The 22,777-nt window shown below is 48.9% G+C and overlaps 1 protein-coding gene across 1 annotated transcript in view; it reads left to right on the top strand.

Moving 5' to 3' along the window:
- Nucleotides 1-21,950, top strand: part of LOC144724317 (G-protein-signaling modulator 2-like) — a 33,672-nt gene extending 11,722 nt beyond the window's left edge. The window contains exons 6-15 of the mRNA XM_078603328.1: nt 693-808; nt 3,140-3,295; nt 7,189-7,297; nt 9,493-9,643; nt 11,885-11,955; nt 14,015-14,227; nt 17,812-17,865; nt 18,562-18,709; nt 18,858-19,081; nt 19,414-21,950. Coding sequence (XP_078459454.1) covers nt 693-808; nt 3,140-3,295; nt 7,189-7,297; nt 9,493-9,643; nt 11,885-11,955; nt 14,015-14,227; nt 17,812-17,865; nt 18,562-18,709; nt 18,858-19,081; nt 19,414-19,581 — 1,410 coding nt within the window. The 3' untranslated portion in view covers nt 19,582-21,950. The remainder of the gene's footprint in view (nt 1-692; nt 809-3,139; nt 3,296-7,188; nt 7,298-9,492; nt 9,644-11,884; nt 11,956-14,014; nt 14,228-17,811; nt 17,866-18,561; nt 18,710-18,857; nt 19,082-19,413) is intronic.
- Nucleotides 21,951-22,777: the final 827 nt, after the last annotated feature.

The following is a 22,777-nucleotide window of genomic DNA, read 5'->3' as shown; positions in this document are numbered from 1 at the left end:
TTCCACATGGTGAGCCACTTCGTTGACTTATCATTTGTGGCCAGGTAGCATCTGAAAAACGAGTAACAGTATCTTGCTCAGTGGGCCTAACCTGGTAAAATAAAAAATAGTTGAGTAGTGTTTTTAGTTTAGTCTTGTCTGAAGGGCTTGAGGTTGCTTTTCAAACAGCGGAGTAGCTATCGAGTGTGTAGGAGGTGCATCTGCACTTAGGTCCGCAGGGGGTATGAAGAGGGAGAGAGGATTTATAGAGGCGTGGTTGGCAAGGGCCCTTGCCAACCACGCCGTGCACGGTCGAGTCGAGGTGCGGTATATTGAACAACGACTGAGTGGGTGATAACAACGGTACGACTTTAAAAGTCTCATTATTATTAAACTGTGTAACAAAAAAAATGTGTTCCTGGGTGGTAAGTGTTATTTCCTAATTGCTTATACCTCAAAAGTACAGAAAGTGGCTATTCCCCACAAAATAAGCTTTTTTGACTAGGACAGTGATATTTAGAAATGTACCTATTTTCAATGCTAAAACGTGTGCATTTGTGTCTTTCGTTCACATAAGATCCTTGTCACAAAGCAAAGTTTGTGGGGAATAATTGCCATTTCCTATACATTTTTAGGCATAAACAACACTTAGTACCCAGGAACAAAAATGGTGTCGTCGGCTGTTTTTATTCATTTGTGATTTACTTTTGCAGCGGCTGGCTATCGCACGGGAGTTTGGAGACAAGGGGGCGGAGAGGCGTGCGTACAGCAACCTGGGAAATGCGCACATCTTCCTCGGCCAGTTCGAGTCCGCCGCGGAGTTTTACAAGTAGGCGCGTCACGCTCTCTCAAAATACAGGCACTCCTCTGCTGACGAACGAGTTAGGTTCCAGAGGTCTGTTCGCAAGCCGACTTGTTCGTAAGTCCCAACCACGCTCCAGTCGACTGCAAACGTGGTCTACAGCGTGCACGCTAAACACGGGGGAATGGCCCTAAAAGTTGCATAATCTCCTGTAAGATGTAGATGCTACTGGTTCTTTACGTTCTGGAGATGTAGATGGCACCACCGCCGTCATGTATTGCGCGGCGGGTGAATTTACGACTCTCGGTCCGAACAGGCAACTGGAAACATGGATGGACAGGTTTGTTCGTAACTTTGAAAGTTCGTAAGTGGAATGTTCGTAAGTAGAGGAGTCCCTGTATACGGAATGCTCGCCCACCCTTTATTAGCTCTGAGTGGCTTTGGATACTCCCAGGAGATGACATAACCGGGTCTCCTGACCAGGACCAGTTGCAAAAGTGCCCCGGCAGAGAAGGTGTTAAGCCACGCTTGCTGAGTCCAAGCGCCGTTAATTGCTGTTGAATTTTGCAAAGGTATCCATCGAGTAACTTTTGTTCTCAGTGACGAGTGTCAACTTTCGGATGTCGTGGTTCTGATCCCAACACGACCCCTGATGCCTGCATATTTGGAGTTTGCGTGTTTCTCTCCCCGTGGTCGTGTGGATTTTTCTCCGGGTTCTCCGGGTTTTCAACATCATGCATTTGCATTTCCACGTGATAAGCCACTTCGTTGAGCTATCATTTGTGGCCAGGTCGCCTCTGAAAAAGAGCTCTATATAGCTCAGTGGGCCTTACCTGACACTATAAAAATTGTTTAGTTTAAAAAAAAATTTTTGTTTAGTTTTACAAATAAAAATTGTTTAGTTTAAAAAATAAAAATTGCATAGTGTTATTTTAGTTTAGTTTTCACCATGGAGTTACGCATATGATTGGTACGGAACGTTACGTGTGGAGTCGCAGTTGGTTGGCGTTGACACTCAGACTGTATTGCGCTTGTTTCTTCGATTCTTGAAAATGTCTAAAATCCCCACTTGTGTTTGCATGTTACACCTTTTATTACGTTGACGTGTATTTGCATTGTATTTATTAATTGTAGCAATGCACGTTTTGTTGTTGTTAAGATGCTGCCGTGCGTGTTTCTGAAATTGTGGATTGATCCGAGCCGCGCCAGCACCAAAACAAACGCATTGTTAACGCAACCACTTCGAACAATCGTGCAGCGAATCCAATCCCAACAATGCTCGTATTAATCCATGAACAAATAAATATCGTAGGTAACTGCCACAATAATTATCGCACTAATAAGGCGAGGTGTGCGTGCTACAATTATACGCCCCCCCCCCCGTCCACCGTTTGCAAGAATGGCATCGCAACGAGCTCGGGTATCGGTTTACCCGCGCCTTCCCGACGCGGAGCGTAATGTCATCATTTGAATTAATGAGACAAAAAAAACACCACCCAGCAGCAATGCTTAGGGAGGCTCCAGGCTCGATACCGCCCGCCCTGATGTCAGCTGCCACAGGTGCTGGGCCCTTCGCGTGAGCCAAACTCCGATCCCATGAACTGTTGCTCATTCGCCTGCCCCCGTGCGTGCGTGCGCGAGTGAATGCGCGTTTGAGCCAGCGTGCGCTCGTCAATGTGTGTGTGTGCGTTTGAGCGTGCGTGTGTCTGTGTGTCTTGCGTGTGCGTTTGTGCGTGCATGTGTATGTGTGTCTTGCGTGAGCGTTTGGGCGTGCATGTGTCTGTGTGTCTTGCGTGTGCGTTTGAGCGTGCATGTGTGCATGTGTCTGTGTGTCTTGCGTGTGCATTTGAACGTGCGTGTGTGCATGTGTCTGTGTGTCTTGCGTGTGCGTTTGAGCGTGCGTGTGTGCATGTGTCTGTGTGTCTTGCGTGTGCATTTGAACGTGCGTGTGTGCATGTGTCCGTGTGTCTTGCGTGTGCGTTTGAGCGTGCGTGTGTGTGTGCATGTGTCTGCGTGTGCGTTTGAGCGTGCATGTGTGTGTGCATGTGTCCGCGTGTCTTGCGTGTGCATTTGAGCGTGCATGTGTCTGTGTGTCTTGCGTGTGCATTTGAGCGTGCATGTGTGTGTGCATGTATCTGCGTGTCTTGTGTGTGTGTTTGAGCGTGCATGCGTGTGTGCATGTGTCTGTGCGTCCTGCGTGTGTATTTGAGCGTGCATGTGTCCGCGTGTCTTGTGTGCGCGCTTGAGCGAGCGCTCCCGTGCGTGCGTGCGTGCGCGCGTGGGTGGATGTGTGTGTGTCTGTGTTGTGTTCACGTGCCCGCGCGCGTGGGTGTGCGCGCGCGCATTTCCTCCGCGCAGGAAGACGCTGCAGCTGGCTCGGCAGCTGCGTGAGCGGGCGGTGGAGGCGCAGGCGTGCTACAGCCTGGGCAACACCTGCACCCTCATGCAGGACTACTGCCGCGCAGTCGAATTCCACCTCAAGCACCTCGCCATCGCACAGGAGCTGCAGGACAGGCAGGTGCTCCCCCCCCCGCCACCCCGACAAGCTTGCGCGCTCCTCCTGCAGGGCTCCATCTCCGGCCGGGCCAATGCGCGCACGTGTCAATCGCCCAGCCCATTCCTTCGGTTTTGCTCGCGAAAGGCTGCATGTCGTCGGCTTTGCCGTCGAAACCGCGTGCGTTTTGTCACCGGCTGCCGGTCGAATTGCGTCGCTGCGATCCGCGCGGTGGTATCGCTTCCGAGGCCGCGACCGGTGGACCTTCGCAGTCAGCCTCCGGGTTCCGTGTCGACTAATTATGATTGCGTCCGGCGCTTTGAGTGGCCGTGGATGAATTGCGTTGGCCGCGTGTGCGCGCTCGCCCGCCTCGAAAGCCCCAATGTCTGCGTCGCTTTGAACGTACGTGTGTTGAACTTCGTTCGCGCCGTACGTAGTAGCCAACCGTGCTAATCGGAGGTGTATGGGGGGGGAGGACAACGAACCAAGCAGAAAAAAAAATCAGTCCTTGAGAAATTAGTTTTTCAACCTCGATTGAACAGAGCGTTCCAGACGGCCGCGGGAGCGCTCCTGAAAGCGCGCGACGCGGTGACCGCCGCCTCCGTCCAGAAGCCGCCGCTGCGAGGATGACCGGAGTTCGCGCGGCGGCGTTCCGCGCGCTTCGACGAGATCGGCGAGTGTATTGCGGTTCATTTGTGGCGTGCAGCACTCTCGTTCGCAATAAGCTGCGGCCACCTTGTAGGGTACTGGACGTGTCAGCTAGCGAGCAGCTCGCTTATCTCGCCAGCCGCGGCGCGCTCAAGAGGTTGGCTGCAAGCGCAAGAGACAAAAGCAGAACCCTTCCAGAATTGACATTTCTCCCTCCCCCCGCCCGCCCGCCACCAACCCTCTAATTAATGCCTCCACAATGCGAGCTGGACAGCAGCTGCCTGCTTAGCTGGCCACAGGCCTGTCATTAGTGTGGAGAGTGCCACGTGCTGGTTGGGGTGGTGGTGGTGGTGGTGGTGGTGGGGTTAGTGTTGCGCAGAGGTCGCAAACGGGTTTTGATTCCTTACCCGTACCCGGCCGCATACGGGTAGCCGGGTATCGGGTAGGGTACGGGTATCGAGTACTCGGTTGCGACCTCTGGTGTTGCGTCGCCATCTCTTCGTCGCGTCCACCTGTTGGCTCCTGCACGAGAATGCTTTGCACTTCGCAAGTCTCGGTGCGCATTAGCAGCTGCAGAGTGCTCGTGTGTAAGGGGCCATCCATTCAGTGCGTACGCATGGAGGGGGGAGGGGGGGTTAACCCAAATGCGTACGCGTGCGTATGGGCGGGGGGGTCTACTGACAATGCACGCATAGGAAACGGGGGGGGGGGTGAAGCCTCGATAATAATTTGTCTACATTGGCCTTCGAATGAGTTAGATAGTCCGCCGGTGGACTGTCTGTTTCCTTAAACACGTTAATATTATTAATCCTTGATCGCTTCTGCGTGGATTAAATATCGTCTGTTCTGTACGATTCGGCGGGGGGGGGGGGGGTGCGTCAGGCGTACGCACGCAGGTGGGGAGGGGGGGGTGTAAAAAGTCCGCGTGTGTACAGGGAGGGGGGGAGGGGTCAAGTTTTTGACAGATTTTTGCGTACGGACTAAATGGATGGCCCCTAAGTGCACGCGCGCGCTCGGGTGTAGGGGAGCGGGTAGCGTAGCGGTGAGCGCCACGCTGCGCCAAGAACCCGGCCACCCGAGTTCGATTCCAATGCCAGTGCCGATTATCTGGACCGGTCCTGGCCTCTCCTAGATCGACTCAGCCTCAAGCATCGTCACTAGGGAGACAAAGGCGGCCGGGCGTTGTGCTGGCCACTCACCCCCCTCGCGTGTCGTGTCGTCACGGCCTCCATAGGTGCTACGCTCACAGCACTTGCCCCAATTTTCTGTTACGGGCTATGCGGGGCATCTTTGTTTTGTTTCCCATGTCCACGTCTGTGAACTTACCCTCGCTCACCCCCACCCTCCCCCCCCAGGTATTTTGTAAAAGGCGAAGGCATTCGCACGGAGAGGATCTGTGGAGCCCAAAAGCCGCCGTGCTCGGGTTTTTTTGCGTAGGAAACGCAACGGATATTGCGCACGCAGACAGGCTACTACATAGGGCGGGCACCGGTATTTAATGCCAGTCAAATTATGTTCTATAAATAGTCAACATAAATAGAGAGCGAGCGTTGTGCATTATACCTCTTTGTATCACAGATCTGTATGGAGTACAATTTCCATTGCTTGAACAGGCATTCATGTACAGGATTGCATACACTTGAGTCATTATATAGTACCGTACGTAGATGTACTGCCGTATTGTTAATCTACTGCTGGAAGCTGGCGTTCTCATGCTGCACGGGTCAAGGAGGTTATTTGACCATACTTCAGCCTTGCAGACACTCATGGCAAGTGGGAATGCAACGTGGTCACCCATCAAAGCACTCTCAGTTCTCAAACCAGGCGAGCATCTTGTGAACTCCGTCACTTCCAGGGTGATTTGGCCATAGCTTTTGCCTAAATTGGCATCCGTATAGAGAATGGTTTGCAGTCTAGTACAGGAATCCACCGTTCAGGGTGCTTCAATTATTTTTTAACACTTCTGAAAATTTGCAACAATTCTAGATTTGAAGCTTTCGTGACTGCAAGGATTCATATTCTTAGGTTTTTTCGGTAAAGTCACGTAGGTAAAAAATTAAAATTAGAATTTGCAACAACGCCACAAGAAATGTGCCACCAGGCTCTGGAGACCACCTGGAGGAGATTCGAAGCACGTGTTGACAACGATGGCGAACAAGTGGAGACTCTTTGACTTGTTGAAGCTATTAACATACATTTGTTATCATGTTACAGTGTACTATCTGTTCTTTTCCCATTAAAAACAATAGTCCCATGTAAGTGTTAACATGTTTTTGAAGCACCCAGTATATATGTGTTTGTATGTGTACGTGTGTATATGCAACCAGTGCTTTATTTCAGCCACATCAGTCCGGAACGCTGTCAAGGAACTCCTTTGGCCATTCATAGGATTACAGAAATGCAGGGTATGAATAATATAGGGGTTTCAATAAATATACCTGCTACTCTAGTGGTAGTGCCTTACGCCGACCATCCCTCATTACGCTGCCAGCCTGAGCGGCTTCATAGAAAATACCGAGTGACAAATCAAGCCCCCGGCATGCTCGCGCGCTCGCGTGTGTGTCTGCAATCTTAAAGCACATTTCACCCCTTACTCTATGAACACTGACGCACATCGATATCCGTAGGGGGGGGGGGGGGGAATTGGGTTTATTGCTGCCGACTCCGAGGCGTCGTGAATTGACGCTTTTAATCGAGCCGCTTCGAGGGATAATTTAAAGCTGCGGCGGCAGGCTCGGACGGCTGTCTTTGGCGAGCGGAACGCGACGCCGTTGCCAGTAGCGGTGGCGATTATCCCTCCTTGCTCGCTGGCGGGAGTCGAGCGGCCGCGGAGCGAGAGGTGTTCACGACAGATTCCCCCTTCAGCTGATACACACGTGCGTTCACACACACACACGCGCGTGCGTTCACACACACACGCGCGCGCGCGCGTGCGTTCACACACACGCGCGCGCTTCACCGTTGTGCCGCTGCTTGCCAAAAAATAGGAGTATCTTCTATTGTGCAATGTCAGAATGAGATCGCTTCACTTGGAGGAAATCCGTCGAGCCACGGGTCTCTCCTTTCACAGATGTCCAGCGTGGGTTCGGTCGGCAAGAGTCGTCGACGGATTTATAACGAATCGACCGATAAAATCGTCCCAGCTCGACATCAGAGCGTCGTTGTGTGTCTGTTGTTGTTGTTGTTGTGGCTGTTGTGGCTGTTGTTGTTGTTGTGGCTGTTGCTGTTGTTGCTATCATGCCTGGGCCCATCTTCGGTCGGGCAGGGTCGGCGAGGCGCGGGCGTGCTTCAGCCTCGGTAATGCCCACTCGGCCCTGGGGAGCAACCGAGAGGCCGTGCGCTTCGTCACCAAGCACCTGGAGCTGTCGCGTGAGGTAGGGCTCGCGCCACGCGGCGCACGGCCGCACGCCGCCTCGCGTGCGCTTCGCTATTCGCGTTCGCAGAATGTGGGAGCAGGTCTGGAAGCTGTCCGCGTGTCAGAGCGCCAGACTTGGGAGTCGCCCGTTGCATTTTGGATCTGCCCGGCGCAGCAGTTGAAGCAATGAGACACGTTTATTAAATGCCCGCCACCACCACCATCACCGCCACCGGCATCGCCTCTGTCCACCCAGCAGTATAAGTGTGATAAAGTGTGTGCACTCCCACCTGCGTCAAGACGCATGACCAGCGTGGACGAGGAGGCCAAAATAGCCTCTCAAGGGTCTAGAACTCCCCTCTCTCTTGGTCCCCTCTCTCTTGAGCGAGGAATTCGAGGGCAGGACCTTTACCGAAATGCGGCCAGACCTCAAGGTGCTCAAGACGCTGACGATTGGTCAAAGTGGCGCGCGCCTGTGACGACATTCTTCTCTAGCACGGCGTGTGAGGAGGTGCATCACAACCACCGACCTGCTGTGGATAAGAGGCAGATGAAGACATCTCAGAAGCAGGGCGCCGCGGTGGCTAGGAGATGTTAACTACCTCGCCTGGTCTACAGGAGGTCGTGGAATTGATTCCGACCCCGACGCCTGCTGAATATTTGGAGTTTGCGTGTTATCTCCCCGTGGTCGTGTGGATCTTTCTCTGGGTCCTCCGGTTTTTCCCTCCACATTTAGAATCAACATCGGTTCTTTGGCTGCTGTAAATTTCCGCGCGATAAGCCACTTCGTTGAGCCATCATTCGTGGCTCAGTGGGCCTTACCTGGTAAAAAAAAACAGGTGTAGGTGTAGTTCTGTAAATTTAGCTTCCAGAGGCTGTTTGCCAGAATAGTTCGAAGTTGTTTTCCTGCTTTCTGTGAAAGTTTTAAAATTGAAAATGTCTTCGTCCCATTACACGATGTCGATAAGTGCAAGTGAATATCATTGGGGGGTGGAGGGGTGGGTGGACATCATGAAATTCAGACTTTATTTTAAGATCGCCAGCAATGTCGAAATAAATAATGTACGTGTTGGTTGCATAACAATTGAGTCAATACGTGAGGCGCCGACCTGCATTAAAAAAAAAATGTGGTGTCGATAGGATTAGCACGGTTGGCGACGTATGGTGCGAAAGAAGTTCAACACTTACGGGATGCGGTGCTGCGCGCGAAGGTGTCAGACATACAGCACTGTGACTTTGTGGAGTTATACAGCGTCCCGAGTCTCAAACGCATCTCAAGATGCTGGACAGACACAGCTGGGCACGTTTTATCGAGAGACAGAGAGAGAAAGAGACAGTTCTAGGCAGAAGATAAAAGGAAGGTCTTGAGTCTGGACCTGAATAGGTGGTTTGCAGTTGGACAGCATGGATGGCTGGGGCAAGGAAGTTCCAGATAATGGGGGGCAGTGGAGGAGAATGAGCCACCTCCCACGTGTCCCCTGCATGCAGTTTGAGTGCCGTCTTTTCATTTGCGTAGCGCAGTGGTTCTTTAACCCCACACCTCTCGCCTGATGGTCCAATTCTTTCACAGCTTGCGCGGCGCTTTATGCAATCGTAGATCACGCACAGGCGCAAGCACTAACCAGTTGGATGTATCTTGTGATTTAAATAATAACTACTGACTTGCATAGGGTTTTGATTTTCACGCCATACAACAAATAGTATAATAGGTCTGTACGTGTGTAATTCGTGTATTTACTTTTAAAACATTTTTTTAAAAATATGTATGCTTGTATGTTGAACTTCTTTCTCACTGTACGTAGCCAACCGTGCTAATTGGAGGTGCGGGGGAAGGACAGCAAGCTAAACACGCACACAAAAATACCCCATCAAAACAAGCCCGTGGAATCAAGGCATGGCTGCGCGTGTGATATTTCGGTTCCAGTACGAATCGCAACGTGGAATACGTCCTCGTGAACCCCACACGCAGTCTCGCAGGGCGGAAACGATGAAAGTTCGCGTGATGCGGAAACACAAACACCGCTTGTGTGTTACCGCCACTGCTGTCAACATTAACCCATCTCAGCCATGCCCTCCCACTAAGCCGAGCCGTAAAATTACAACCCACCACGGCGGCTGAACGCGGCGGTGACAATTGGCGCTTCCCCCTAAGTTTTGACAGAAGCGCCAGACGGTCGCACCCACCACCACCCCCCTCCCACACCGTCCTTGCAGATCGGTGACCGCAGTGGAGAGGCCACGGCTCGGGCCAATCTCGAGGAGCTGCACGGCATTCTGGCAATCAACAACAACAACAACGACGACCACAACGGCACGAAGCGCCCCAACGAGCTGCCCATCCGCGGGAACGAGTTCACGACGCAGGGTGAGACGCGTGTGGGATCGCAGCCCGTGGCACGGCCGACGAGCGCGCATGAAGTGCAACTGCACAGGGGCATCACGGGCTGGAGGGGAGAGGCCCCTCCGAGCATTTGCGCCACGGAGAGGAGGAGGGGCAATTGGACAGGGGGAACGCAGTTTCATTGCCTGCACGAGGGCTAATCCTAAGCGTGGCTAAGCCACCGTCTCACGCACAGACCACCCTATCCACTGCGCTTCTTCCCATGCAGATTTTTATTGTATTATATTCCAGTACATGCAGAGCGTAAAATCGTGGGCATAAATCTCAAAGCTGTGCTCCTGAGGTTAGAGGAGGATGGAGATTGGGCTCTCTGCACCATGCAGATTTTTAATCAAGTTCGTGAACATAAATGTTGTTGTTTTATTCATAACAAGGATGCATAATGATGTACAGCCTATCGCGAATCTAATGCAAGAACAAAGCCTCACTGTAGGTCAGTGTTCAGTGCGGCTTGGTGAATGGGAGCCCCAAAGGATATCACGAGCCGCGAATGATAGTCCTGACCGTGGAATCAAACTCAAGTTACCAAACTCAACTTCAAATCAAGATTCAAGTTACCAGGTGGCAGGCATTTCATGAATTTAAGTGCTTAATTTGAGAAATCTCTTCTTGCTTTCACGTGTAACAAGCGTGTCTCAACGTCCATTGCTCAGCAACACCTTGCAGATATTGTCTCCCGTTCGTGCGGCCAATTCAGGCAGGTGCTTAGAATTTGTCAACGCTTTACCGGCGTTCCATTGTTTTTCGTCGACTGTTTTTTTTGCGCCGTTTTTTGTCGTTGTTGTTGTTGTTGTTGTTGCGCCTGCCATTGCTTACCGGGGGCTGCTGCGTGAATAAAAAAAAACGTCGGGGGCTTTTTACACCGAGTGGCGGCGGTGGAAGGCGGGCAGGTCCCGTGCGGGCACGTGGGTCTCCCTCGGGATGCTCCGCTCCACTGTCGAGCGAAACACGGAGGAGGCAATTAGACGTTAATAGCCTCCCACGGGGCCTCGCTAAGCAGCCGGTGTTTAATTGGAATAAACTGGCTCCGAGTTATTCGATCACCGGCAAGCGCGAGGCGAACGATGCCTAAACCCCGCGGCCGCTTGCGGTGAACCCTTGTTGCGATTGTGCGAGTGAGATTGCGCTTATTTTGCTGCGAATTCAAGCGGAAACTCGGGCCGGCTTTTCCTTCCCCCGCTGCCGGTGGCCGTGAGAGGAGTGGAACTCGCGAATCGGACGCGGTGAGTGTCGATGGCGATGCGTTCGCGCGGAGCTTTCACGTTTGCCTCTTTTTAGCGGAGCGAGCGCTCGTCGTGCCGAGGTGGGTGGAGGCCGGCTGTCTGAGCGGTGTGAGTGTATGGCTAGCTAGGTGTAAGACCATGAAACCTTACACCATGTCTGTTATGAAACGGATACCAGGTACACACCACATCAGGGAGAATGGTATGGCAACCGGACAACATTGAGTTTCATAAGCGTTCGAACGCTGGAAGCGGACTTGTCATCATATCACTGTATATTGTCACCGTACAGACATTCACCTACTGCTTTTGTGTACTGTATGTATGTATGTTGAACTTCTTTCGCACCGTTCATAGCCAATCGTGCTAATCGGAGGTGCAGGGGAAGGAAAACAAACACAAAAAGTAGTTCTAAAATAAATCGTTTTCAATCGAGATGATTTAAAAGTGCATAGCCCCAGTGTCTTCCTAATATCGGAAGAGCATTCCAGACGGCCGCAGAAGTGCACCTGTAAGCGCGCAATTGCGGTAATCGTCTTTGTTCAATGGCCAGCCAGAAGCCGCTACGAGGATAACCGGAGTTCGCGTGATGGTTTATGCACCTATGTCAAATATGTCACATGTAAGGCTGCATGTCACATGTAAGGCGTTTGTCTATAGAGTTTATAATATGCGCAGAGTATATTAGCATGTCTACATATCATTGTCAACAAGGCAAACTGGGCAGTGCAGAAAAAATCCATTGTTGAACTGTAATTCTATGCTCCCACGTCTATGCTCACCCTTTTTAGTAACCCTCACTGGCCAGCGTGGTGAAATATGGTCAAATAACCCCCGTAGCTGACACGGCTTGGGGGAACCTTCATCCAGCAGTGGATTGACAATGGACTCAATATTTTAAATCACCCCATCTGTTGCGTGTACTACGGCAGTCGATGTTTAAACTGAGCAGATTCTCCTCGCTGTTGTCATCTGTGCCCAGGGGCGAGACCGAGAATCATCCATAGGCACAGCGTGGACAACATGGAGCTCATGAAGCTCACCATTGACAAGGTGAGCCCTCGAGATAATGTATGCTCATGTCAGCCGCGGTGGTGAAATGTTATCTCCCTCGCCTGGTATGCAGGACGTCGTGGATTCGATCCCGACTGTATGTTTGGAGTTTGCATGTTCTCCCCGTGGTCGCGCGGATTCTTCTCCGCGTCCTGCGGGTTTTCCCTCCACATTTAGAATCGTGCATTTAGAGTATTTGGCTTCTATAAATTTCCATGTAATAAAACACTTCGTTGAGCTATCATTTGTGGCCGGGTCGGTTCTGAATAAATAAACAATAGTTTAGTTAAAATACATTCTAGTTTTTAAATGTATATTCGAGTGCTTTATGTGGTTCCGTTTTTTTTCCTGCCACAAAAATCGAGTGGGTAGATATTTCTATTCGGCTCAGAGGTCAAAGTGCTGAGCAAGCACCACTGAGATTCTGAGTTAAAATCCAGGCAGCAACCTATGAACACATTCCTGCGGAGGGAGCTGGTAGGAACGTTGGGTTGCTCGGTCAATGGCCAGGGTCAACTGCGGCGTGGTGTATTCCGCAAATATGGCCGACTGTGAGGGCGGGCACAAGCCGGCGTGAAACGTTGAGTTTTATAAGGGCACCAAGGGGTGACCAGCCCCTTCCCACCTAGCCCCACCCCTCCCACCCCCACCCCCCACCCAGCCCCACCCTCCCCACCCAGCCCCTCCCCACCCTCCCCACCCAGCCCCTCCCCACCCCGCCCCCTCCACCCAGCCCCACCCCTCCCATTTTTGGATGCACGACGGACGGACGGACGGACACAATAATCCCCTGTGAGCTGGTGGAACCAGGTGGTTCCTACCAGTATTAAACTGGATTCTCAAGTGTAGTGTTTCTTGACGGTCTCAAGTCAGTAACCAATAATTGCACTAAACAACCCATCACATAAAATTTGGTACTGCGCTTAATTTGCCTAAATTTCAGCTTTGAGAAATACAAATATTGATCACGTGTCAAATATTACTGGCGGCAAAGCGGGTGGGAAAGTGCTGGCCCCTTGTGTGTGGACCATCGGTCGCTTGAAGAGATCTCGGAGGTAGTTCTGTCATGTCCAGCTCCATGGGCTGTTCTTCAACACGAAAGATGTAACTGCTTTTCTAGAATTCGTACCGCTGGACGAAGGTGATCTCGATACCTCGTCTTGCCGATTGTATAATCAGCATAACATCATGGAAAAACATCAACACTTTGTTAAAAAGGAGTGGGTAGAGAAAAAAATAAATATGCCGTATTCCCTCTGGGGTTTCTGCATGAGCTCTGGAGTGTTTGGGGGACATCTCGACTCATTGAGTCTCCGTGCCTTGCTGTGTTAGGTGTGGGCTGTGGTGGTTCTGGCATGCACCCTCCCACATCTCACTCTTTGCGCTCGGCTTATCCCTGTGGTCCCATGGCGTGGCTGTAACTCAAATCAAAGAATAGAAAAATAATATCAAATAAAAAACATGTTTTTCTTATTCCACTGTAAATGTAAAAAAACATGATATTGCTCCGTTACATCAGAACTTGGCATAAGTGCATCATTCCACAGTTCTGAACTTATCGCTTTCACGAGCATCCCAGCTGAGACAGCAGACAGCTGCGAATTGGAGTTTTCCCTATGAACGTGCAAGTGGATTGTGATATGCGGCACCGTTCAGGGCTAAAAATCCTCCCTTGTTCCATTCCTCCCTTAAAACCCATGTCTTTCCCCGAGCCCATCATGCTTCTGCTACTCACTGCCCCCTCCCCTGGCTACGACCAGACGTACCCCAAACTCTATCACCAACCCTATCACTACCCCTACCCCTATCACTACCCCTACCCCTATCACTACCCCTATCACGACCCCTACCCCAACCTCTCCTTAACCTCACCTGCCTCTTTTCCTGTCACCATGACTACACCACCACTTTTAATAACAACCCCAGTCATTATTATCTCAACCATTATCACCACATGGCACACTTCCATAATCGCTGTAAATCGCCTTTGTTGTAAGGCGCCGTGTAAATCTCCACAAAAGTTTATTTTTGTTAATTTTTTTTTACTTTGTCTTCCCAGAGCCAGAACGGTGGTGACGAGGCACGGAGTCCAGGCCAGGGCCGCCCACCGCTCGTCAAACAACTCTCCGGCTGCTCCTTCCTCCCGTCGCGTCTCAAGGGCCGCAAGTACCGCGAGGGCATCACGACCGCCGAGCGGAGATCCACGGCCGCCGCCGCCGCAGCCGCCGCCGCCGCCGATACAGACGATGTCACGGTGCAACTTCCCAACATGGTGAGTCCAGAACGCGCGTGATTGACTGGTGCAGTCGATGCTCTCTCGCGGCTGGGTTGATGTCGTTTTTAAATCCTTTATATTAAGTTCACTTGCTTGCTTAGGACCGTGCAAATCTTTCGGTCGTTTTTTAACCCACGTCCCGTGATCCAATCGAGCTGACATTTTGCACACAGACTCGTTGTGCATGACAATTAATGTTCGTGAATTTTTTTTCCCAAAATTTTACACTTTTTAGGATAAAAATATTATATTTAATTACCAATTGCTTAATGGTGCAATGCAATCATCTGACCCATAGGTGACAGCCATCTCAAGCCAGAGGACGAGAGGACTCTAGCCGCCACGCATATAAAGTATTTATAGTGAAAAACTTTGTTTTTACGGGTTATACTTTTTGTTCTATATATCTTCTGCGCAGTTGTATCCCCATTTGGTGCTCCCGGCGTCGGGTCACTAAACAATGTATCAACTTGGCAGTGTAAGCCCCTCGTTGTTAGAGAACTGCCCACGGAAGCGGATAAGAGAGAAGCTACCTCTGACAATCCCTTCATGGACCACAATAGTAGGGGAGCAGCACTTTACCACACAATTCTAGATTTGAAATTTCGTGACTGCAAGGATTCATACTCTTAGGTTTTTTCGGTAAAGTCACGTAGGTAAAATAAACTTTACCAAACACTTTGCTACTGCGAGTAATGTCCATCGCGTGACAGTAAAACTGATATTTTGAATCATGACAGTTGAAATTTAGCCAAATTAAGTTTAAACCCAAATGTAATGCTACGGGTGTTTTCATGCGCTTGAGAACCAGGTTTACTCATTAGACTGCCTCCTGGATTCAAAACTGATATTTTAAGCATGAGAGTTGGAATTTAGCCAAATTAAGTTTAAACCCAAATGTAATGCCACGGGTGTTTTATGTGCTTGAGAACCAGGTTTACTCATTAGACTGCCTCCTGGATTCAAAACTGATATTTTTAAGCATGAGAGTTGGAATTTAGCCAAATTAAGTTTAAACCCAAATGTAATGCTACGGGTGTTTTTACGCGCTCGATAACCAGGTTTACTCATTAGAGCTGCCTCCTGGATTCACACCCAGGCACACGGTGATACCAGCTCAGCAGTCTGATGTGTGAGCCACCCCAGCCACCTCGTGCATTTTCATTTAGGCGTCTTGGCGCATGCCCTCTCATCCCGCACCTTTTGGTGGAGGGGGTGAGTCGAGTGCTCGGATCCATCGTGTGTGTGTGTGCGAGTGTTATCCGTGATATTATTTCCTTCTACGTGTGGCTACATTGGTTTCCTGCCACACACAAAATAATCTTTGAGTAATCGTTGACACATTCCAAGCCGGGAAAGTCCTAAACAAAATATGTAGAGACTGACTCAGTGAGGATTTTCTGGATAACAATGTACAGTGCGTTATTATCATTAGAATCGATCTCTCTGGGGGTCTGAGGCATGAACGACGAGATCTTGGATTTGATCTGTAAGAGTTTTGTGTGGTTAGATCGCGTAAACATAAATGTGTCGTTAAAGCTGCCGCCACCCGACACAGCCAATTAGTAAGGTTTGTAACGTGAGCTAAAACATGCTAATTCGTTACTGGCACAGGTGGGTTTAACGACAGATATATATTTACGCGATCTAACAAAAAAAAAACCTTTATAACGGATAATATTGGTCGCACAAACACACGTGTTAAACTGATTTGATCTGGGTTTGAATTCCTGGTTGTGTACACAGTTGATGGTCTCACCCCAATCGTTACCGTTTGATAATCTACCAACTGTAAAGGAAAATTATATTTGAACATCCACTTAATTTGGCCTAGCCCACCCTCTTGAGGGCCTTGTTCCAATATGTGATTACACAAGAGATAACACAACTGCGGTTTTTTATTTCATAAACTCAAGCATTCGTACTGGAAGTATATTGAGTGTGTACAATACGTGACACGAATTACCGTAACGATACCAAGCACAGTGAGGTGGCACGTTCGAGCCACTGATATAAAGTTGCGATAATTACACGCATTGTGCACCCAATACACATTTCACTTGGGGCCGGTTTCATCTGATTATTCCTTGCCAGGCTTAAGCCCGTCCTCGCGTTCCGCGTGTGAGTGAGCACAGCTTCAGGGACTTGTAATAATAATGTTATATTCTTTGGGTCTTTCGGTAAAGTCACGTAGATAGGTTCAAAGAAAATAACAAAAAAAAACTACGACGTTTCGATCACAACACAAGCGATCGAAAGTCGTAGTTATTTTTTCCTTTACCGAAAGACCCAAAGAATATGAATTACTGCAGCCACGAAAGCTTTAAGTCAATAAATAATAATGTTGTCTTTACGCCAGCGAGCGGCACCGCAGTGGCAACAACAAACAACAACAACAACAACACTCACCAGCGCGACTTTGTAAGCTGTCGCCAGGAAGGGAAATTACATTTGTTGTCACGATTCGCTGCCGATCCCACCTGTGGTGGTGGTGCCACGCTGCTTCCCACACCACCCACAGGGTCCGATTAAGATGTTGTAGGGCCTTGGGCTGCAGGTACTGTGAGGGCCCCCAGAAATATTTTCAAAGAGAAAACAAAGTTAAGGAAAAATAAAATTAATATTTTACAAGGCTCACAACAAATAAAATTCAGCATTCACAAATGAAACAACTTTTCACTTCATCTCTGGAGGCCTTCCAGCTGGCAAAGGCCCCTGGGCTTGCAGCCCCTAAAGCCCCGTGTCTTAATCCGGCCAAGAACCCCCCCCCCCCAAACCCAATGCTCCTCCGTGTTGATACTAAGAGGGAACGCCGTCACAGCATGCTTCGTGGGGTATATATTTGTGTCGTGCGCGCCTTCGTGGGCACCGCGGATCACAACGGCAGTGAGACTCTGCCACTCGCTCCGAGCGAAGTGAGAATGTGAGCGGGGAAGGGACGAGCGAGTTTAGTGGCGGGGCATGCAGCACGCAGCGAGTCTGAAGCGGAGGGCTTTCCGTGCGGATCGTGTTGTGTTGTATGCGCAGCACTGAATTTAATTCGCCGGTTGATTCGTGCGCACGAGAAGTATCGTTTTAGTCGTGAGGGTGAGAAGTATTGCTCGGGTGGATGGTTGTATACAAATACGTCTGTTGAAAGGAAATATATTTTGAAAGTGTTGTTTTGTTTTACTCAGAATTGCGTAGTGCGTTAATTGTGAATGTTCAAAATGGGATGTGTGTTCTCAGATAAGTCAATTCATTGCAATGTTATGTGAAAATGAAAGGATATATATTTCGTAAGTGTTAAATAAATCGTTATTTTTACTCACAATTGCGTTGTGAGTTAATTGTGAATATTAAAAATGGGACGAGTTCTCAGATAAGTCAATTCATTGCGATGTTACGTGAAAAGAAATGCGTAGAAATGATTGTGTGTACTTCAAAGACTTGGTTTGGCAATTCTTTTACATTGATCATTTTATACGTTCTCGGTATTAGCTCAAGTGGCTTCAGATTGATTCAGATTAAAATCGAGTTTCAGCATATCGTACACGGCCAGTGATTTTGGAATTTCCATGACGTGTCCTTTATCTCCTCAGGGCCGGGCTGTGATCTTTAAATGCCGGCTCGTGGATTGTGCGCGGAAAGCGGAGGTGCATTGTTTTTATCTGAACTCTGACCTTTCGTGAAATTTTCACTGCTGCGTAGATACCTTATCGTCCCGAGGTGGACGACGAAGCAGGGTCTTGCTGTGTTTGTACAAAACCTGATTTTTTTCAAGGCCGTAGCGACAAAGTTATTGTGACCGGCATTTTTTAAGTTACAGCTCTCGCCGTTGTTTCTTACAACTAAAAAAAAAATCTTACAACTAAAAAAAACAAGTGTGCTGATAAATACGTACACTTTCAACTCGTCTGAATATCGTGTTGCCTCACATATTTAAGGTTTCAGTCAACTTGAAATTATTTTAAAGTAACATAAAATGTGCAGGAGTAATATTATTTCTGTGGCACAGATTGGTAGGTTATATTTTTTTCGATGCCTATGCGGTTACGATATCGCTTTAGTGGACGTTTCTTGCTGTTTAAATGGTTAACGATCCATTGATAGGACGTGTGGTTTTGATTGCAGATAACATCGGCATAAAATCAGTGAAAAACACGCGAGAAGTGATGGACAACAGCAGAACGAATGGAAATAGAGGCATGTTTTAAATCGGGGCTCCGGTTCTCTGCAGCTCTGCACGTGAAGTTTGTGGACGTTGAATGTTTCCCCGAATTATCGTTTCGGGGTGCATTGTCTCTGACAGCTGCTTGTGCTGATGCGTATCCACGTGTATCCATGCGCAGAGGATCAGCCCTGAACCGTCGTCGGACAGCGAAGGATTTTTCGAGCAGCTGAGTCGATCCCAGGCTGACCGCATGGACGACCAACGCTGTTCCTTCTTGTCCCCGGGAGACACTGCCTCTTCACTGACGGTGTCAGCCAACAGGAACTGTAAGGAGACAAGGACGCTGTCTTTACACACCGTTCGCTTGTCTCGTATTGGTTGCGTTCATTCTGGCCTTCATAGGTGCTGCTCGCTAACAGCACTGGCTCCAGCGGTCTGTTGACGCTATACGGGGGGATCTTTGTCCGTGCGCAGCCCGCCTTCCGTCGCCGCAGACGGAGGAGTTGCTGGACCTCATCATGCAGACGCAGGGCCGGAGGCTCGACGACCAGCGCGCCACGGGCTCCGACCTGCCCGGCCTCAATGTGGCTCAGTGCGGCGGAGCAGCGGCCACCGGCGGTGGCCTTGGGCAGCTGCTGGCCAACGGGGAGGTCCCGCAGCCCGACGACGACTTCTTCGACATGCTTGTCCGCTGCCAGGTCAGGTTGGGGTGGGGTGGGGGGCACAGCCGCACTTCTACAAGTTGGGGGTGCCCACCGTTGCGAGCGGTTCCCGGTCGTTGTTGAGATGGGGATAGGTGAGCTTCACCACCCTCCCGCCCCCCCCACTTCGTCACGGATAAGAAGGGGGTTGCGCCGTTCTCTAATTATATAAAATCTACACAATGACAAAAATCGACAAAAAAAATCTCATTTGATTTATCACCGTTTTTTTTGACGTCTTATACATTTTGTTGGTAACGGTGGATTCCTTTTTGCGTGCCGTGTGTTTCCAACGGTTCGCTCCCCCGCCGCTCGCCGCCGCGTGCCAGGGCTCGCGCCTGGACGACCAGCGCTGCGCCCCGCCACCCGAAGCCCCGCGCGGCCCCACGGTGCCCGACGAGGACTTCTTGAGCCTGATCCAGCGCACGCAGGCCAAGCGCCTGGACGAGCAGCGAGTGTCGCTGCCGCCCGGCCTGCGACGGCCCAACACCTCCTGAGGACGCACGGCACGCGCGCACGCACGCACTCACACCCCACCACCCCGTCGCTACTTGTCCATTACAGTATTTATTTTTCCACTTGCTGTGGTTATTTCAGGGCGAATGGGCACAGTGGCTGCGCGAATGCACCTCTGGGTCCGCGGTTTGCAGATTGAATTCCAGCCTCACCCCTCCTCCCGCGCCCCCCCCCCTCCCTTCACCTCCGACATGAAGCTGCAGGATCGTTAGTGCTCATGAGCGAGTGCAGATTCTGACCAGGTGAAGGTCCCATGTTGTTTGTTTATGAAGTGAGGCTGTTGTGTGTCATGGCCGCATTTCCCCCCCTTATTTTCTAAATTGTCAGACTGTTCTTTCATGAATGCTTGCCGAGGCTAAGTGTGCCTGTGTTCAGCCGGCACGATACCCTCTTGCCGCGTCGCACTCGACGGCGACGTTTGATGGCGGAGATTGCGATTGCATCTTACGTTAAATCTTCTGCTGCCGTTAATTGCGCTTGCTGGAAAATGTGCAGTCTGGTTTGGGACGGCTCATCGCTGACCGACCTTTTCCCTCCGGCTTTCCTTCGGGTTCGGCACAGGTGTGGGATGTCTGTTGCAGGGCGCACCTATTCGTGTGGGCAGTGGCGTTGTGTGGTTCACACAGGTCCCGGTGCAAGGAATTAAACGGGGTTCTTCTGTTCAATTCCCCCCCCCCCCACTTGGCTCTGGGTCCCCTGTGAATTAGCACTCCCTGCGCAGCTTATGGGATGGTTAACCTAAGTTCCCCATTGTCCCACATTCCATCTCACGTGGGTTAGCAACTGCACTAAAGTAACATACCGTATTTAGGAGGACATTTAACAGGTTGTATCATAGGACCTCCTTTGCCAGTACCAAAATATACTAATATGGGTTTTCCCCTTTTTTCTGGCAACACAACTGACACCTTTTTGCAAGGAATGCATAAATTATCAGAGTATTTTTTTGTGTTTGCATTTGACTGCAAGTATTGTGGTTAAATTAAACATGATTCCTTGCAAAAGGTGTCAATTTTGTTGCCAGAAAAAGGGGAAAAACCCTATTAGTATTGAACAGGTTGGCTGATGCAAGACTTTATTCTAAAATTAAACAGTTATTTGATGTAATAAAGTATCCAAGCTTTTAAAGGTACGTTGCCATTCTTCAAGATTGGTTCACACTATACACAATGCTTATATAAAAAAAAACGTTATCTATTAAATTAAATAATCAAGGTATACAGTCCAGTATTTGTAATTGACTCTCTTGTGGTTTGGCAAAATGAGAGTCTACATTGTAACGGTTTTTGAAATAACCACATATGTAAGTTTATGCTAAGCCCTATAAAATCCCAAGATCAATGATAATGTGTCTATTAAATGAAAACGCAGTAAACGTATATATGTATACCCATAACGCTTGTGAAAAGAAATATTTTATCGTGTGATAACCGTTTAATCAACTGCCACTCTGAGTCGCATGGTAATCGACTGTGTGCTGGGTTATAGTTTGCAATTGTTAAGCTGCGTGCATTAGAAGTAAAATATTGTGAGCCTTTATGAAATTGCTCGCGCTATTGGCTTTAATCACATGGTCGCTGAAATCTCCTCTCTTCTACTTGAACCACCCTGCTGCATTATTGCCCAAAAATCAGGTTTGGTCTCCCCAATCCCCTTCTGTTTGTGGTGCTTAAATAAATGTTTACTAAGATAACTTGAGGGTTAACTGTCGCTCGGTGTGTTACAAGAATTGCCAATGCTTACTCTGCTAATCTTTCCTCTTGATACTTAAAGTATATATGATGAGTGGGCTACATATGATACGTAAGTTAACGTAACTTATTAGTGGTTTCAATGGATTTGGAATGTTGGCCGGAACACACAGATGTGCATTCAATTGCCGTTGTCATGAGTTTAAAGTTTTGGATAAAGGAGTGTACAGGGTTGCTCTGAGACCGGGTTACTTTCCTTGAATTTTCCTTTGCAGTCGAGCTGTCTCGGGCATTTGCAATTTGTGTTTTATATTTTAGGGTTTGCATTAAGTCGTTAAGCTTACAGTTGCACAATTTTGCTTAACCGAACAAACATTCCGAATGAAAATAGCGAACAAATCTGTAACGGGCACATACATAGTGGGGGAAATGCAAAATTGTATCACATACGTATAGTATTGAATGTAATGTATATAATTGTTGACTGATTTGATGCGAATGCCGGTTGACAATGTATATATGCCGTACTCCTTAAGTAATTTTTGGGTAACACTGTAAATATTCCAGCTCGTTTGGTTTATGTGATGACCAAGTATGATTGTGTGGCACGTATTTGGAAGTGAATAAGACCTTCAATAAAGAAGTTTGCTTGTGAGTCATTCTGCTTGTAAGACAAAACATTATCCAGCTTTACGGGATAATAAATCGGGCGAAGTGATTTTATCAGAGCAATTATAACTTGAAAGTGGAAACGCACAGAATGTGTTTCACAGAAGCTGATTTCTGGCACTGCAAGAGCTTAAGAGGCATGGTCAAAATATTTGTTTATCATAGTTTGTATTTTTTCACAATTCCAAATATTTTATCAGTGTCGTCTCATGAAAAGAAGAATCCACGAGGAGCTGTTGCAGAGCAATGTAATATTATAGAATGGAGAACGGCCCGTAGATGGGAAATCCACAAAACTGCCGTTGTCATTAAAACACTGTAGCTGTTTTTTTTTAAAATCAACACACCAGGGGGCGCAATGTTGATTTATTTCCTGGTGTGAGAAACATGTTGCATAAGAGTTTCATTTGGTGGTTTTAATGCTCCGAACCAGAATTTAGTCAAATTAGGTCAATGAAAAAATGTTCGGTTAAAACATGACAAAGTTTTTGAGTCGCAGACCTGATATTTTGCTAAATTAAGCGCACAACCAAATTTAATGTGATGGGGTTTTTTTCTTCACTCATTTGTAATCAGGCTAAGACCTTGAACTCTAAACTAAATTTTCAACTAAACTACCAGGTATTGCCCACTGAGCTATATATCTACTTTTCAGGAGCGACCTGGCCACAAATAATAGCTGAATGAAGTGGCTTGTCACGTGGAAATGTATTGCAGCCAAATAATCTAAACGCATGTTTCTAAATGTGGAGGGAAAACCGGAGGACCTGGAGAAAAATCCACGCGACCATGGGGAGAGAGGCACGCAAACTCCTAA

This window comes from Lampetra planeri, chromosome 20 (genome assembly GCF_965212315.1).
Source record: "Lampetra planeri chromosome 20, kcLamPlan1.2.h2, whole genome shotgun sequence".
Taxonomy (NCBI): Eukaryota; Metazoa; Chordata; class Hyperoartia; order Petromyzontiformes; family Petromyzontidae; genus Lampetra; species Lampetra planeri.
Note: the sequence above shows the minus strand (reverse complement) of the source record. Positions and strands in the feature narration are given on the sequence as shown.